Source organism: Spinacia oleracea, chromosome 6 (genome assembly GCF_020520425.1).
Source record: "Spinacia oleracea cultivar Varoflay chromosome 6, BTI_SOV_V1, whole genome shotgun sequence".
Lineage (NCBI taxonomy): Eukaryota > Viridiplantae > Streptophyta > Magnoliopsida > Caryophyllales > Amaranthaceae > Spinacia > Spinacia oleracea.
In genome coordinates, this window is record NC_079492.1 from 125,014,018 (window position 1) to 125,033,698 (window position 19,681).

At 34.8% G+C, this 19,681-nt stretch overlaps 1 protein-coding gene and 1 long non-coding RNA gene across 2 annotated transcripts; one reads left to right on the top strand and one right to left on the bottom strand.

Moving 5' to 3' along the window:
- Nucleotides 1–3,169: 3,169 nt before the first annotated feature.
- On the bottom strand, nt 3,170–7,162 carry LOC130463826 (uncharacterized). Its single transcript, XR_008923987.1, has 3 exons — nt 4,192–7,162; nt 3,559–4,100; nt 3,170–3,473 (listed from the first exon to the last, which is right to left on the bottom strand). It is a non-coding gene; the product is annotated as an uncharacterized lncRNA (long non-coding RNA).
- Nucleotides 7,163–10,789: 3,627 nt separating this feature from the next.
- Nucleotides 10,790–17,557, top strand: LOC110796004 (ubiquitin-conjugating enzyme E2-17 kDa). Its single transcript, XM_022001035.2, has 5 exons — nt 10,790–10,945; nt 11,327–11,451; nt 13,325–13,452; nt 16,050–16,154; nt 17,205–17,557. Exons 2-5 carry the CDS (start codon nt 11,382–11,384, stop codon nt 17,346–17,348), a joined length of 447 nt encoding a protein of 148 aa, XP_021856727.1. The 5' UTR covers nt 10,790–10,945; nt 11,327–11,381; the 3' UTR covers nt 17,349–17,557.
- Nucleotides 17,558–19,681: the final 2,124 nt, after the last annotated feature.

Sequence of the window (19,681 nt, forward strand, 5' to 3'; positions counted from 1 at the left end):
CAAGTTTTAACTCAATCCAATAAGCGTAACTGGAAGTAAGTCAATACGTTTGTAAACCGCTAGATTATGACAAATTTTTAAGGTCATGTTCGGAGAAATTAGCTGTAGCGGATAGCGTTTAGCGGTTGAGTAGCGGGTAGTTGTTGAAGTAGCAGATAGGGGTGAATGGTAACGGATAACAGTTAGCTGTCAAAGTAGCGGGTAAGGTCATGTTGGGCAAATTTAGCCGTAGCAGTTAGCGGTTAGAGTAATGAGTAGAGGTGATAGTAGCGGGTAACGTTTAGTTGTCAAAGTAGCGGATAACTAATATGAGTGTTTGGTAAAATTAGCGGTTGATATTGTAAAATAACATAAAAAAGCGAGAATATTGTTTACAACTTTACTATAAATTAATCATACACTACCCGCTACCTTAAAAGCTAATAATTTTAACGTTTGACAAAAGCTACCCAATTGTTGTCTCTACCAATAACCGCTACCTTATCAACACTCCCAAATTTTACAAGTATCGTCTTGAATAGGTCAAAACTTTACCCGCTACCTCAAAAGCTACTGCCGAACACGCCCTAAGGCCCGGTTCGGCAAAATTAGCGGTAGCGGGTAGCGGTTAGCGGTTGAGTAGCGGGTAGCGGTTAAAGTAGCGAGTAGCGGTGAATAGTAGCGGGTAACGGTTAGCTGTCAAAGGAGCGGTAACAAATATGAGTGTTCGGTAAAAGTAGCGGTTGATATTATAAAAATAAAAATAAAAGCAAGAATATTATTTAAAACTTTATTATAAATTTGTCAAACGCTACCCGCTACCTTAAACGCTACTAATTTTAACGTTTGACAAAAGCTACCCAGCCGCTACCTCAACCGCTAACCGCTACCTAAATCGCTACTTTATCAAACACTTACAAATTTTACAAGTAGCGTCTTGACTAGGTCAAAACGCTACCCGCTACCTCAAACGCTACCGCCAAACACGCCCTAATTAGTATGAGTGTTTGGTAAAAATAGCGGTTGAGATTGTAAAATACAATCAAACTTATATATTTTGTTGAAAACTTTATTATAATTTTACCAAACACTACCCGCTACCTTCAAACGCTACTATTTTAACGTTTGACCAAAGTTACCCAACCGCTACCTCTACTAATAACCGCTACTTCACCCGCTACCATACCAAACACTTGCATATTTTACAAGTAGTGTTTTGAATAGGTAAAAACTCTACCTGCTACCTCAAACGTTACCGCCAAACACGCCCTAAGTTGGAGTGTAGGCTATTGATCAAATATATTGGTTATAGTCATAGTCCGAATTGAATTAGGTTCACTGATATGGCTAAAAGTCTAATATGAATCAAAATTAAGGTAAATATCCTAAGAGATTTATATATTTATCACACCCTGCATTCGTAGCGGGAGGAGGTCGTACGCTAATACTGGATCTGAAATCTAAAAATAAATGTTGTGGGAGGCCCTTTGTGAAAATGTCTACAAACCGATAACGCGAAGGAACGTGCAACACACTTAGTTAATATCTTACCTACTAAGACGCTCACCAATAACACTCTTGCAGATATTTTATTCTGCAAATATCATAAGAGATTTCTATCTCTATTATGAATAACTCGCGAACAAACTCGGTCAAGACTCGTCTATTAAGAAAATGAATAATCTCGAGCAAATATGTAAGGCTCGTTTACTAAAATGAGGTTTACTCAAACACCATCGTGTTCAACTCGTTAGCGTTCACGAACATCTTCTTTGTAACTCGTTAATAGCTCGTATATTTTAATAGAATAATATGAAAACAATATGTGTTTCCCTAAAATTCTTATAGTCTATATCTAGTATTTAAAAGGAAAAATCATATATTATTAGAAGTCATGTGTCATCTCTCCTTTCATCCATTAATTTGGGTTTTTTTCCCTAATTTCTCTTTTGTTGTTTCTATGTTTTACAATTTTAGTGCCTCTTCCACTTCATCTTCCTCATTCAACATCAATTCACCATTCAATTAATATATTCATTCAACATCTTCCACTCCATCTTGCTTTTTGATACTCAATATTAGTTTACCGTCTAATTTATACAAAATATATTTTTAACTTCAAATTTTATATAATTCATATATTATCACTAAAACCACAATCTCTCAACAAAAGTAACATTTTAAAAGACTACTTAACAACCACTATTAATTACTCGTTCATCGAACGGACTCAAAAGCTAGTTTTTTTTTTCTAATTAAGAGAACCCGTACAATGCACTGATAAAAACTAGTTATGTGAAAAGTAGAGTGATTGGTGCTCAATAAAGAGTTTATCTATACTAAATATATTAAAGGGAAATTTAGTAATATTAATCCGACCTTTGGCCGATTTTCTTTTATTAAGCCCACCTACGAAATGTTTTTTAATAATCTCAACGATTTTTATGGGCACAACAGGTCATAAACCTGTTGTAGGCGGTAGTACGTCCTTACGTGGCAGTACTCTCACCTCTATCTTAACCTTCGATATATTTAGTCATCATCATCAATACATCAGTATCTTGTTGAATTTTTCACAGGTCACCGGTCACTTAAACCCAATAAAAATTATTTGGTAGTAAAGGTGGGATTATTAAAAAAAAAAAAAAATATGTCGTAGGTGAAATTAATAAAAGAAAATCGGCCAAATGTTGAATTAATATTATCAAATTTTTCTATATTAAAAAGTGTTGTGAGTCAAGTACATGTGTCACATAACACTCTCACTAGTGGAAAAAACCCCTGTTGAGGGGGGCATTTCGGGCTTGTTGAGGCGAACATGGCCCGCTTCAACAGAGGGGGCTTCAACAGGTCAGAGGTCTGTTGAGGCGGGCCTAGCCCGCCTCAAAAAGATATCTGTTGAGGCGGGCATTTGAAAGCCCCCCTCAACAGACAAGCCTGTTGATGCTGAAATTAACACCTGTTGAGGCGGGCATTTATAAAGCCCCCCTCAACAGACAAGCCTGTTGAGGCGAACATTAAATTGCCCCCCTCAACAGACAAGCCTGTTGAGGCAAACATTGTCTTAATCACAGCTTAGCTGGGCTACCACCACTAATATTCTGCTTTAATTTTTTTTGTTAGGTAATAAAAGAACTATAATACTCATAAAATAGACAATTGTAAACAATAAATCTTTCGCTCACATTAATATTGAAATAATATTGTTTAATGTAATTTTACAATATAAATTCACACAACTTCAGTAGAAGAGGGCACAACTTCAGTTGCTTTAAAGTCCTTAATGCCAGACCCCAAGAGAACGGTGGATTCATTTGGCTTCCTTATTTGTATGTCCACCCACTGAACCCAATGGTTTCTAAGAGAAAGAGAGTTGGTTCGCATTTTGCTGTGTAGCCATATCTAGAAGTGTTGTACTTCCGATGGACAGTACACCAGTGAGCTTTGCTGATGCAGCGTTCAGATGGAAAGTAATCATCAGTCTTGAACAGTCCCTGAAACAAACCATAAACAATGAATATATAATTGTTGGCTTACTCAGACGTAAATTTAGGAAATGACAAGTACAAGAGTGCTTACATTAACCGATCTTGAGAATAACCAGTGTGCCACGCACAGGTCTTCTTCCAATGCTTGCACCCACTCATAGTGCACATAGCACTGAATACTGATGTTGCTGCTAATAGACAAGGTGGGAACTTCAACACTTCTTACTCAATCAGGCAAAGCTCAATCAAAAAGGACAGGAGTTCGAGCTGTTAAAGATCCAACAATTAAAAAAGACCATCAGTTTCAGAAACTAATCACCAGAAGAAAAAGATAGCAAGATGTTGATACAAATATCTGATCCAACAATGCAGAATGTACATTACCATAACACCACTCTGTAGATTTTTACCATATTAATAACTTCTTGCCTACTATAAGCCCTACCAGATACCAGTACCAGATCTTCAACAACCGGAGCTGACACCTCTTCATATTTCCTAGCCAGAAGCATTGCTGTGACACCTACTAGCTGGAGCTTTTTTTCTCCCCACTGGCTTAATTGCTAAGAAGCGGTCGATCTGGTTAACTGTCAGATATATCGTCTCCTCCATGAGCTCAAACTAATAATGGACCTTTTGGTTCAATATCAGACAGTTAGTGGCACCACTGGTTATAGTTAACTTTCTCTCGACTATAAGAAATAAGTAATGCTTGCAAAATTACCTCAATCAGCCAATCAACCAGAATGGCTCTCATCTTTTCATTAATGTCAGGTTGCCTGTCCATATAATTTGGAGGAACGCAGCTAGTACTATTCATAATGAAAATAGTAATGAGCATGCTTATAGTCATCAACAGGAAGCACAAAAGCCATGTTTGCTTCATCAAACACATAGTATACCTACTTAAATAAAATCAGATTTATCTAGTCATTCTAGTGCAACACATAGAGAGCCAGATATTATGAGCAGCGAAATTACTAGTGTAAACATACAGCGCACAAAAAAATACAGTTTTATGAATGTTACAAGAGCATCATGGGACTGTAGCATCATATCCCCTGTAACAGTAGGTAGTAGTTGTATTGTATATCACTTGTAAAACGACTTATCCAGCAATGCTATTTCAGTAAGTTAAAGAACCAGTGAAAAAACATAAAATTCCTGCCTTATATGTGACATATTGTTTCATTGTGAAACTTCACTTCAGAAAATTTTGTGCGCATCACAAGGATTGTTCATTAAAAGACAGGACAAACACCCAGAAGACAGGATAAGCTACATCAGATACCAAATTAGACCATTCTACTAATTCCCTATATGAAATTGAGAAATCGAGGAGATTGACTGTGCCTGTGATCTAATTCATTTACTGGTATTCAGACGAAACATTCAGGAAGAGTCTGTTTGACTGTCTTGAACTTTCATCCCAAATTGTTTAACTTCCTTTCTTGCACAATACAGGAGTATAGATAGTACTGTACCAAACTTCATAAGTTCTGAGACATTACCAGCTTATTTTGCAGGGAGGAAAGTCTAGCAAATTCCACAATCAACTTAAGTTCAAAATTGAATCATTTATGTGCGAATACTAGTATAGCACCTTTCGCCCACACTAGATGATTCGAAATGAAGAACTACCAAAATCTAAAGTTTCACAATACTACACCTCCATACTTTGTTCATTATGAAATGTACCTAATCCAAACATACTCCCTCTAAATGCTTGAAGTTTACTCCTACAATGCAGGGATACATATTTACACTAAACTTATATGCTTATCACAAGCAGAATCCAGTGAACATAATGTGCACTCATATTCAAATCCAGAGTTTTCTTTACAATCGAATCAAACCTTTCTGAGATTGTTATTATTAATCTGATGATTAGGGAAAACTCTGAAGACAAGTACTCAAGATTTCCACCCTCTAGGCTAAATCATACTCAACAACTTAGTCAACCAAAAATATTACTAGCAACAATTTGCTGAAAGTACCCAATTCTATTTCAGATACTAAGATGTCGACTTATTATATTAATATGAATAACGAAGAAATTCAGTATGCAAATTAGAAGCGTAAAAGAGGAACATTATTGAAATAAACCTTAATTGCGATTATTGCAAATATCGAAACCCCTAACTTAATAAATTTCAAATACATGTTCTCATATTATGCAACGAGGCATCAAAAATTAGATTTAACCAATTAAAAACAACAAAACATCATAGATCTATACTATATACCAAAATGCGGCATCAAAAGTTCAAATTGAACGAATTCAACACCCATAACATTAATTTTTCGCAATACCAGCATAAAATTAAGAAAAAAGAAAGCAGAAACGATAGAATCGATATACCCTAGCTTGAGGAGGGAGACAAATCGACGAGTTTGAAGAGTCGAGGGAGAGAGGTCGCGGAGATACCCTAGCTTTGTAACTCTTCCATGGAAGGCGGAGGAAAAGCTTCCATGGAAGCCAACGACTGTGAGGAGAGCGAGTGGGAGCCCGATTTGTTGACGAAATAGCGGGTTTGAGGAGTTTTGAACCAGGAGAGAGGAGAGGGGAGAGAAGAGAGAGAAATGAAACAGATGAAATGAGGAGAGAGAATTAAAATCAGTAGATCTTATCTGTTTGGCGGTGAGGAGGAGACCTGTTGAAGCGAACAAACATAAGCCCGCCCCTTTAGACTAGTGTCTATTGAGGCGGGCAATCAAAAGCCCCCTTCAACAGTATCTATAGAAGCGAACACCACAAAAGCCCGCCTCAACCTGTTAGTAAAACATTTGACCCGCGTTGGCTGAGTGGTTATTGAGGCTCACTTATGTATGCCCCCCTCAACAAGGGGGCTACAATAGGCGTTTTTTCCACTAGTGTCTTCTCCATCTAAAGTGTTCCATACTTTCTCATTCTCATGCATCAATAAATAAATAAATATATGTAAGATTAGAATTTAGAACCCACGATGTCAAGTTTAAGTAACCCAACTTTAACCACTAGACTATATAAACTCACATGTTATTTTACCAAAAAAATAAAAATAAAATAAATGACAATAAATAGAACGAAACAAATAATCAAACAAAGCTTTGATCATGATATTTAACTATTTAAGTATGAAAGTATAATTTATGTTTTCTCAAAAAGGGTATAACATGTATAGTATCTTGGAATACTGGATGAGTCCAAAGCTGGTTATGAAGTATTATTATCACTATTCTATAAATGAATTCTTGAGGTCATTTTATTAATTGATATTTTGGTGTCCCCCTATATAATAGTCCACAATACTCTCAATTAATTCGCATTTTAATTAATTAATTCCCTACTAATTATAAAGTTTAAATTAATACTACATTAATTATAAATGAAATATAAAAGGCAAAAGAGAGTGTTCAAGTTGAAAATCACTCTTATAATTATGTTAAGTTGTTAAAAAAAATTGTGTGAATATTAATTAATTAAAAGTAATAGTAACATTAGTATACGTTATACACAAATCACTATTTTATAAGAGAACTCTTGAGGTCGTTATAGTAAATGAACTTTTGTGTCTCCCCTATATATCAATAGTATAAAATACACTCTTTACCCATTAATTAAACAATCAATTAAATAAATATGATTAATTAAATTCAATACAATCAACTAAAATAATTTAACTAAAAATTTATTAGAATAACCATTTCACATAAATTTGATTGGAAAAAGGCATAAATCAAACAAAATTTAATACTAAATCATATTACCTCAAATTTAGTTGTACATAAGGCAATTGCTACAAACTAAACACAAATTAAAGCATAATTGCAAATTAGAAATTAAAAAAATACAGCAATTAACCAATCCTAGCTCGAATTAAATCAATCATAATTTCCAATACAAAACTAATTAATTAGACAAATTCAATTATCTTTATGATCATTGCAATCATAATTTATGACTAAGGTAACTTTGGGGATAATAATAATGAACCCATAATTCACGTCAATCACCTCTCAAGAAGTTAGTAAAAAATAATTAGCATTTCCCTACTATATAAACTTGACCAACTCCCTCCTCATCCTTAGAGCATCATCAGCGCATGGGTCTTAAGACAAAGCTGATATCATATAAATGGAGGAGTCCACATGTCTTAAGACAAGGATGCATTATTTTGTCCATTGATGTGTTGGAATCTTAAGCAAGTCTGAATTGGAGTCTTGAAAATTCAAGACGTGACTTGATACTTGTAAATGATGTAAGCACATGTCATTGTATTGACTTTTTCCTTTCATATCCTAAAAATCTGGCATTTCAACAACTATATTTTACTCCAACAACTATATTTTACTCCAAAATCCCATATCCAACAGATACTTTTTTAAAACTTTCCCCATTAGTCTAAACAAGACTATAAAATGTACCAGGCCTACTAATTTGTTTTGCCTTCACATACTTTACCAAAAAGAAAAAACCACTTTTCTCATATTATATTGCATTAGAGTCTACAAATTAAGTGTACCCAATTTTTTAAATAATCTCATATTATTATTATTTTTGTCTATATATATGGATCAAAATCAAAACTTCGATTTGAATTCTATTATGAATTTGATTCAAAATTCTCAATTTCAAAATATAATTTCTCAACAAATGCATAATTCTCATAGTCCCCAAGTGCAAAATTTATCCATCTTTCTCCAAACTCCATCTCAACCCCATTCCTATCCGGTTAGTATGCTACCCAATAGCATAGAGTCTATTACTTCTACCCAACTTCCAGAATTTTCTACCCAACAAGGGTTGGATAATATCGACGTACAAACTTATACTACTACTCGAACTCGAAAACGCCACACATGTAACAAAAAGAAAAGTAGTTGGTTGGACAATTAATGATGATTGTCTTCTTGCCACCGCATGGCTAAGTAGTACTAAAAATAAAGTCGTTGGCAATTCACAAAAATCAGATGATTATTGGATACAAGTGTCAGAGTTCTACAATGAAAATAAGACGGAGGATCAAGCGCCAAGAGAACCAAACCATTGCAAGCAACATTGGTACGTGGACCATCAATGGAGCAATTAATAAATTTGAGAATCATCGAAGACTTCGAAATAGGGGAAGACATCACAAATTGCAGCAGAACTTGGTCGAGCACTTGTGGGGGCTTTTCGGAGAAAATGATAATTAATCTAATTCATTTATGCTTTAAGTATTTTTAATGAAATTTTATGTATTTCAATTTTTTAAGGAAAATTTTATAATAATTTTTTTCAATAGTTATATTTTTCTCTATTTTGATAACATACACGGGGATATTATTTATTATATGCATAAAGAGTAAATTAATATGAGTTGGAAACAAAATATGATACACGTTTTAAGAAGTCTTAAATGAATCTTAGGATTGAAGAGTTAAAATTGGTTGAGTCGTAATGAGTCTCAAAATATTATAAAATATAAAAATAATATTAAATGATAGTGGAAAGCTGACATGGCATATGGAAAAGTCTTAAGACAAGACTCCCCTTGATGTTGCTCTTATCACTTAAACCACAATCTATATTTCTCTCTCCGTTTATTCGACCTCTAATGTATGTCCATGTTATACATTCACTCTATAGAGCATTGGGTATCATTATTGATTGTAATTTAATGACTACTAATTGTACAAATATAATATTAGTTTCCTTACAATTATACATCAACATTTGGTGGATCTCAATCTATCGTTTAGTTTTTTAAGTTTTCAACCTATGCCTTTTATTGCTTATTTTTTTCACAATTATTTATTACTCCATTATAACGTACTATTTAAGTTCTTTACTTTTTTTATAACTAATTTATTGTAGAAGCTAAAAAGATGATTATGATGTTCATATGCCATTTGCTACTCCTATCGGTTTAACCTTTTTCACATTATGACCCATATTTCTGCTACAATTTTTGATTTTCTTTTATCATATGTTATCCATAAAAAACTAATGCATCCAATAAAGATTATATCATTCTCATCCATCATACAATATGAACTTATTTAAAATAAATTTTAAGATCATGTATTCAGCGCGTAAAACTAAATTATTTATGACTTATTGCTTTAAGAAACAACGTTAGAAAAAATGATCGACAATCTAACATTTTTTTTATCTACTATATATAATTACAACCTAACATCTATAAAATAAGAAAAAGGTATGTGACTAAAGAAATTAGATTTTTTTAATTAATTAATATTTAGTTCCTGTTCGGCAAAATTAGCGCTAGCGGGTAGCGGTTAGTTGTTGAGTAGCGGGTAGCGGTTAAAGTAGCGAGTAGCGGTGAATAGTAGCGGGTAACGGTTAGCTGTCAAAGTGGCGGGTAACTAATATGAGTGTTCGGTAAAAGTAGCGGTTGATATTATAAAATAAAATTAAAAGCAAGAATATTATTTAAAACTTTATTATAAATTTGTCAAACGCTACCTTACTTTAACAAACACTAACATATTTTACAAGTAGTGTCTTAACTAGGTCAAAACGCTACCCGCTACCTCAAACGCTACCGCCGAACACGCCCTTAGACCTTAATCATGATGAATAATATATACCATTATAATTCAGATAATTGTTAAAAAGAAGTCATTTTAAGATAAAAATCACATTTGTTGCATTGCATTGCTATAGATCTTTTAAACCATTTTCTTAGTTTTCGATTAGTAGTTTGTGACGAAGTCTTGAAATGGGTATTAAGAAATTGATTAAGATGCTTTCATAAGAAGAAAAAAAGGTGTAATTATTTTACGATAATAAATATTAATTTATTAATATCGGCTAATACTCCCTCCGTATTTATTTAAGAGATACACTTGGCTGGGTACGGGTATTAAGAAAAAGAATTGAATGAAATAAATTAATAAAACAAGTGGGGTTGGGTAGATATTTTAATAAGAAAAATATGTGGGGACCATGTCATTTTAGGGAGTAAGGGGTGGGGGCGGGGTGTAGATATTATTTAATTAGATGGTGGGGTTGATAAGTTACTAAAATTTTTAGGGAGTAAGGGGTGGGGGTGGGGTGTAGATATATTATTTAATTAGATGGTGGAGTTGATAAGTTACTAAAAATGACAAGTATATCTCTTAAATAAATACGGCCTTAAAAGACAAGTGTATCTCTTAAATAAATACAGAGGGAGTATGTGTTCTAAAAATTTACACACACATCGAGTGTATAAAAGACTAGTTATAAAGATGCGAAACGAGTCGCGTGATAAATGCAAAGCCATGGTCACGTACTCACGTGTGAAACAAGTAGTTGAATGTTGGTAAATGGTAATATATATTGGGCCTAAATTGAGCTACCCTTCTTAAGTTGGATCCTCCAAAATCAGAGAATCCAAATTCAACAACTGGGGTTCTGATTTTTACTTCTTCCTACTATAACTCCCAGTCAACCCCATTTGTTTTTCTCCACAAATTCTCAGATCTCACCTTCAATTTCATCCTTTCAGGTTTAATTTCAATCTTCTCTCTCCACCTTTTCAATTCAGTGATTGATTCGTCTAATCTGGTTTTAGGGTTTTCAGTTCAATTCAATTCAATTTCTTGCAGAATCTTCAATTGAATCCCCGATCAATTAGAATTTGTGGTTGTTGGGGGTAATGTCTAATTGGGGTTTTGTTAATTAGGGTTCTTGCTTATTGAAATTCATCGTTAATATGTTTGGATTTGGGATTTTCAATTGAAGCCCTGATCAATTAGAATTTAATCTTATTGGGGGGAATTTTAATTGGATTTTATTCATGAAATTGAAATGTAATCGCCAATCTATTTAAGCTTTTTTTGGTAATATCAAGTAAATTGATGACTTTCTTCTTCGAATTGCGTCACAGGTTGATTTTTTGTGTGGAGATATATCGTGTGATTTGCTTGTAGAAGTTTGTTTTAATGGCGTCGAAGAGAATTTTGAAGGAGCTTAAGGATCTGCAGAAGGATCCACCTACTTCATGCAGTGCAGGTAAGAACAATTTATAAATACTCAAAGATTAAATATTTAAATTTATTTGATTGTAAAATTGTGCGCTTTTTAATTTGGTGGTATTGTCGTGTTGATGTTTAGTTAGTTCGAGGACGGCAATAATTGGATTTCCAGATTATTTTTGTAGGGTGAACTTAAAAAAAACCAGAAATTCAATAAATTAAGCTGAGAAGATTGAATTTTGAAAAACACTAAAATAAGCATGAAATTTTTTCCGCATTTACTATTTAAATCTTGGATTGAATCATGAGTTATATATTGTGTGTTGAGTGCCGTTGTTTGGTTGTAAAATGCCTGAGTTGATATGGTAGTATATGGTGTTGTGTTGCATGTTTTTTCCTTTGTGTTCTTTCTTAGAATCGGGGCATTGCTTTAGGTGGGAATTAATCGCATTCTTGTGTGTCTGTTGCAGTAGTCTGTGTGCATGATTTGGTAGCTTTTAGCTTTGATGTTTTGGCTCTCTAATGCCTGCCTATGTTTTGGTTTGTTGGCCGTTGTGTCGATGGGTTCTTTCTTCAAGTCAGGATTAGCATAATTCATAGTTTCCCCTTAACATGTTTTTTCTGTGGATATTATGTTCTGAGTTGACCTGTTATATTGCATGTTATTAGAACATTTATTGAATATATTGGTTTGCTTCTAATGCTTCTTTTAAAAAAAATCATAATGTTTCGTATTGTTTCTTTCTATTGGGTTTGAATGCTTGTTAATGGCACATGATTATGTTATGAGTTCACATCAAAGGCTCTGCACTTGATAATATACTTTGGTTATATATTACTCTGTTATTTATCACCCCTAGATTAAAAAAAAAAGAAAAAAAGAGGGGAAATCTAGAACTTTAAGATTTTCATCTTTGAGGAAAGAAGTCGAAAAAGTTGAAAAATGGAGGTTTAGTTTGGGTGTGGATGGTGTGCTTCAAAGTTTCAAATGACATGAAGTCTTATGCAGAGATTGATGTGCTGCTGTCTTGCTGGTGTCAATGAGAGGGTTGCAGACTTGCAGAGGAAGAGAGAATTGAGGGGCGTGTTGAACTCTTTGGTTCAGTACTTATTTCCAATCTAAGAGTTCGGTGACATTTTTCCCCCCTCACTATAAACTTCCTAAGGCAATGTAACCTAAAATTTCCCTTTTGGGTATTTGATTTTAGGAGCTTCAGTTTCAGTGAGGTGTCGGCGGAACCAGAAATCATATATAGGGAGGGCAAAAACTTAACTTATAATTTTTATAACAATGAGAAACAAAAATAAAATACAAAAAACAAGTATAAAAATGACTGTAACATTACCTGCAAAATTGCTCTGGCTAGTCACTGTTCCATTCTGCTTCTCTCCAAGTGGGAGTTAAGATTCGAACCTTGTACCTCCAACAACCTCTAAATATGAAGGTAAAATAACCACTTGAGCTATATTTGACATGTGCTTTAGAATTACATATTTAATTGTTAAACATATCATGGGGGGGTCATGGCCCCCGCCAGCCCCCCCCCCCCCAAATTCCGCCCCTGCCTTCTAAGGTACTTTGACTATTTACATTAGGTAATGGGAAAGGCCCAATAAGCACTTGCATGTATTGCATGATCCAAAACCGTTCCTTATTGCTAGAAGATAAATTGACTTTTTTAAAATAAAAATTTCACTCACTTTTGTTCATAAAAATAGTCAATTTTACTTCTTGTTCCAGTATTAGAAAATGATCTTTAGTACCATATGGGATGCTGTATCCAAGATTTTTGATGTCCATGTTCATTGAAAATTTAGGGAATGCCCTACATATGTGTATGAGTGTATGACTCACTAGCGAGTTTATTTCCTCTTTGATTGACTAAGTCTATTTTTTTTTAATGTTGCAGGGCCAGTTGGTGAAGACATGTTCCATTGGCAAGCAACAATAATGGGGCCTACTGAGAGCCCATATGCTGGAGGTGTATTTCTTGTTTCTATTCATTTTCCTCCAGATTATCCATTCAAGCCTCCTAAGGTAAATTTGTAGTTTCCAATTGTTATCCTCTTTATAGTGTTTTCTTTGTTGCATCAAATGTCTGAGGAAGCATGTTCTTTATCGCTAACCATAGAATAAAAACTCGGCCGAGTTAACTCGGTTCGCCCGAGTTAACTCGGATTTTCACGTTGGCGATACGATATTTGCCGATTTGTCACGCCGTTTTGCCGTTTTCTAAAACGGCGATATATCGCCCGATCCGACCGATACGGACCAAAATCGCCCGAGACAAAGAGAGAAACTCGCGAATTGACCGCATCCTTGAAAGTTAGGTTGAAAAAAGGAAAATAGAGTGAAGAAACAGAAGAAAAAACAAATTGTTAGTTAGGGTTTTGAAAACCCAGATCTGAAAATTGGGGCACCAAATAAGGGATATAGAGAACGAAAACTTGGGGCTTTTGCACACCTGAGAAATGCGATCTCCAATTATTAGTCGCCTGAGAAAGCTAAGGCTTTTAGTCACCGGAATCTGCCATATTAGCCACCGGAACCACCAGTTCAAGAGGCTTTCAGCGTCCCATTTTTTTAGGGATCAACGTGAGAGACTGAGAGGTAGGTGAGGCTTGAATATACAAACAGTTGTCTGCATGTACACTTTTCCACTTTTGGTGGGGAATCTTTTCCAAAAATAATTATTTTATTTTAAATAAAATAGTAATGGTACTTATCTTTTCCATTAAAGTTACTGTAAAGTTTTAACTCCTTTGTTTGTATCCTCTGCCATGAGATTTCTATCTCTTTTTATTTTTGTTTTTATTTTTATTTTTCATTTTCCTCACTAAGATTTTTAATTACTTTATATTTCCCCACTAATCGTTCCGCGACCACCACCGCGACCCGATCCGCGACCACCGAGACTATTCCGTTACCGCATCACCGCACCGATCCCGCGACCGCGACCGATACCGCATTTTTAGACCATGTCGCTAACACAAGTATGCAGCATAATTCAACTTCTCTTGCTATAAAATGTATTCAGAACCTCAAAGATATATTGATATGTCTGTTATGGTCTCTCTTCCTTCCATTTTTCTCTCTCTGCAACCGATGGACTTCAGTGACTTAAATTTCACTTTCATGTTTTCCCTGTCCTTGGCTAGAGTCTGGTAAGGGGCATTGGGATAATGAACGATGAAGAAATTAGAATATTTTCTTATGTAGAAGTTTCTTTTAAAATTGATATATAGTGTTGATGAGAGGGAGAAAAAGATTAATTGTATCATCTGAGAGCAGTGACACTGATGGTATATTTACACACAATAGGTGGTCACTGGTAAAAGATACACTGCAGAAAGGAGGGGGTTGTTTTTTTGTTGCAGGTAAAACATACATTTTTCTTAATGTATGAATTGATAGGGCAGGGGGTGGCGTGTAGGCTGCTTGGACAGTTCTGTGCAGTATAGCCTTCGCATTAGAAGCTTATTCCGAATAAATGCATCTTTGGTAGGTGTAGATTTTGCCGAGTGTCGAGCTTCTTGGGTGAAGGAAACTGAGTGTTGAGTGATTTCATTTTTCTGTATATTTTGTGCACTAGGTGTGAATCACTTACCTATAAGCAGTTTCTGTCTCTTCCTTTTTGGTCCTCTTTGGTGATTGGATTGCCAATGTGGACATGAATCATGGTGCATGTGTTTGGTCTTCCCACTCTGCGGCTAAGATTTTTATCCCATCATGTGAATGAAAACCGTATAGAAATTAGACTTGTATTGTTCTGAGCCGTATCATATAGGTTTTGTCGCAGTGAATACTGTTAGGTTCATCATATTAAAGTGAGCACTGAGGGATCAAAGAAACATAGAACCAAAGTGATTTCCCTGGCTCTGATGTAGACAATGTTATCTGGTTTGCTGGTACCCCTCGCGAATCTCAAACCTGTTCGCCGGTTCGCCGACGATCCAATTCGTGATGTTACCGCGAACCAAACCAAAACCCTAGTTTTACCGATTGAAGGTCCGGGAAGGCGATAAAGATAAAATATGTTGGGATATTGTTTTGATGGACATACGCGTTGATTGCGATCGTCAATTGTTGTTTTTGTTGTTCTTTCGTCTTGTTGAATCTAAACACCATTGATGTAAAGAGTGGAACTCTAGAACTCGATGGTAATGAAGATGGTTTTTCTTGGTATTTTGACCCACATGGTTTTTGTGACCAAGGCAGAGAATGGTCAGAAGTCACCTTGGGAAAATAAGGTTTTCGAGGGATACAGTTGGAATGTGGAACTGTGGAAGTTGGAACTCTTACCTACTTCAGTGACCTTGTTATGCACTGGTTTTATGTACATATATCATAGGGATAAATGTTATTTTAAATTAAACCATTAAAGCACAGGGCTATGAGGCTATCTGACGTTTGAAGCATCTGTTACTTAAATAATTGTGTGGACTTCTTGTCTTTAAAGTTTAGTCTTGCTACTGCTATGATGTTGGTACTAAATTACTGACGTAAATTGAACATTGAAATCTAACATAGAAATAAGTCATTTTATCTTTCTCTCTCTCTGGTAAGATGTATTGTGTTAATTTGGTTTTCCTTTCAGTACGGGTATGATTTGTTTCAAACTTCCAATAATGCAGGTTGCATTCAAGACAAAGGTCTTCCATCCCAACATCAACAGTAATGGAAGCATATGTCTCGATATCCTTAAAGAACAATGGAGCCCGGCACTTACTATTTCCAAGGTCTGTTTTGTCTCTGTTTTAGTACGCTATTAGTGCTAAGTTGCTAACACATTAATGACTGGTGTGTTAGAGTTCTTTGTTATATTTCCGTAGAGGTTCAAGCAGAGTAAAATTATAGACTCAAAAGTTTTTCAATCCCTGAAACATAGGTTCTATACAGGATCTTGTTAATATTACCCTCGTAGGTTTTAGATGAGTATGCCCCTTATGTTTTGGCCTTTTTCACCTTGATTTGTGGATGCACTGCTGTTGGGGCTGCTTGATTGAGATCAATTCTGTAGTTAAATGGGTAAAGTGCTGCTTAGTGGAAACCTGGAGAGAGCGTATGTTCCATTGTGAGATTTTCCCAATCAACCTCACTCACTGGATGAATTCACTACGGACTTAATTATATATTAACTTAGGAAGCAAGGTCATAAGCCTCATAGTCATAGGGTTAATTGTAAATATTAAAAACCCTTCTGTTACCTTTGAAAATGCTAGGTGTTATATATTTTACCATACTGAACCTGAAGGGCTTATGCTCTTATAACTTGAGGATGCCAATTAGCAGACCTAGCTTTTTTAATTTACAGGCTTAATTATTTTTTGGACGTTGAAAACTGATGTCAAATTTTAAGGTTGTGATGGTCCGATCCGTACAATATGACAATAATGTCAAAGCCTTGATCATATTTAATATTGTGGTGGTCCATGCTTAAAGTTGGGCTGATTATGGAGTATTTGTGAAAAAGTCTTATAATAATGAAATTTGTATGTCCCTGCATTTCTTATTGTGTATCCTATTCCTAGCGAGTAGTGCTACCAACAGACTAGTAAAAGCTGAGACTTAGCTTTGCCATAAAACCCCTCATAGTGTTCTCCAGCAAGGAAACAATCTCATTCTGTTACATGTGGAATTAGAAGCTGTACCTCATCATCTTAAATGCATATTTTTAGTTGGTTTCTTTTTTAGGCTAATGATTTAGTTATCAACGGCAATGAACCTGAGTATAAATATCAGTTGGTTTCTTTTTGAGATGAATGATTTTAACTTGAAAAATGTTGCAGGTTCTTCTGTCAATTTGTTCACTCTTGACTGATCCAAACCCAGATGATCCCCTTGTCCCTGAGATTGCTCATATGTACAAGACAGATCGGTCAAAGTATGAATCCTCTGCTCGCAGTTGGACTCAGAAATACGCGATGGGGTGATTGTGCCGTAACAGAAGCTATCTCTATCCCTTTTGTGAATCATTTCCAAGCCTGAATGAATATGGGGGTGAAAAGCATTTGGGAGTTCAGTGTTTGTGAATACTATAAAAGATTTATTACATTATGAGCAACTTACCTAGTTGCCTCCGTGAGATATGTGTAATGTGTTCAATCATTTTAATGTTATGTCGAAAGATGTTTATGGTTTACTGGATTATGTGGGTGTCATTACTAGCCTAATCATCCTTTCCTTCGCTGATGATAAATCTGAGGTAAATTCTGAAAATAACCGTGGCTGGTGCCCTCGGGTTTATTGCCTGAATTGACGTTAACTTGATTATGATAATTGAACCTTCACCGATGTGTCGAGCATGATCAGTATTTGCCCTGATGCTTGATGATAAACAATCAATTTCTAAAGTTCTTTTTTTTTATACAAACGTATTTTATACAATCACTTACAAATTTAATATTGTGCAAGTAAAACTATGATGTTATTTTTGAAAACTAGTCATGAAATATACAAGACTTAAGTTTGGTACATGTACCCTAAACTAGTCATGAAATATATAAGACATTAAGTTTGGTACATGTACCCTAATGTAGTCATTGAAATTCGTTGCTTAGTTAACCTCAATTATGGTAGCAATTGATCAAATAAGAATTGTAAATGACCAAAATCCACATACGCATGGCAAAAAATGTTGCGAGTATTCCAATGAATCTTGCAACACAGCTCTATCAATAGGAAAAACTCGGGTATAGTCTCCAAATCTTATCTCAAGATATTACATAAACTTACGGTCCGGGAAAGAACATGTGAGAAGAGCAACCAGTGACGAAGTCATTATAAGATCGTTTATATGGATTAGATAATTATTTTGTTAACATGCTGACACTCCAACTTAGAAATTCAAATTCTGGCTCCGCCACTGCATGCCACTATCGCGGTTCGTAAAAAGAACCTATAGGATGTGCTACCCCTTACTATTTATGTTAAATTAGCATATCCAATATATTTGTCAAATTATCATATTAATAAGCGCATATATAAATTATGTAATACGTAATAGGACGGGACTTGAATATTAGATTTCAAATTAGTATGTTCAAGATTTATTACTTAAACATTAACTTAGGGGATAAATATTTTAGTTAAATATATTATAAGAAAGAAAGATGGTGAAATAATAATTTTCGACTAACAACTAGGGAGTTTGCGCGACATCTAACAAGTAGTGTGCATTTGTGCTCAACTGTATGTATAATATTAGTTCTTCAAATGAAGGGTAGGGATTTGAAACAATTAGAGCATGTTTAGTAACATCCAAATGCCTGGATGTGAGGAAAGAGAATGTATTAAAATATTAAACAATAACTAGTATGTAGGGGTGTTTATCGGTCCAAACCCAGAGCGGACCAGACCAGACCGATCCGTATCGGATCGAAAATCGAAAATTTGATAATTTAAGACCCAAAGACCTGACCGATTATGCTTGGATCGGACCCGGACCGGACCGGAAAATTCAGTCCAAAACCCGGACCAGACCAGTTTGGACTTGTTGTACATCTATTTCTATATATTTTTTATTTTTTCTAAAAAATATGGTAAAAAAGAAAAAATATATATAAAAAACCTATTGTTTAAGGGCTTTTTTGGAAGCTAAAATAAAATATATCACAATATAGTAATATTTACAGCATATTAAAAGAGAGAATTAAATTTTTAAATAGTTTATATTATATTTTATTAAGGAAAAATCGGTCCGGTCAAAAATTGGGTTTTGGACGGATCGGACCGAAGATCGGAACTTGATATTTCTCGACCCGGAGACCGGACCGATTGCCTTCAATCCGTTCCGATCCTGTCTGGGTCGGTCCGGTCCGGTCCATTTTTCAGTCCGGACCAATTTTTGCTCACCCTGGCCTACTAGTATGTGTGTTTGCTAATATACGAGACTTCTATAAAATAAGCGGGTGAATGAGTTGGTGGATTGAGATTTCGAAACCTCTCATTCACAATTACTTTGCTTTAATAATATAGATAAGAAAGAGGAGAGAGCTGAGAAACGAATAGAAAATGACTTCATAAAAACATTTTATAAACACCAAATATTTGATGTTAGAAAAAGGAAGTTGAAGTAATCTTCAGAGTAATTTTTTGGCTATAATAAGTCAAAATAAGTTGAGCATTACAAATCATTCATGATTCATCTAACAAGGTTGTTAAATTCAAATAAGATAAGTTCAACAAATGTAAGGACTTATTAAGCGGTAATAGAATGTTCATTGGACGATCAAGATGTTTAAAAGTTCGAGTCGACTCAAATATT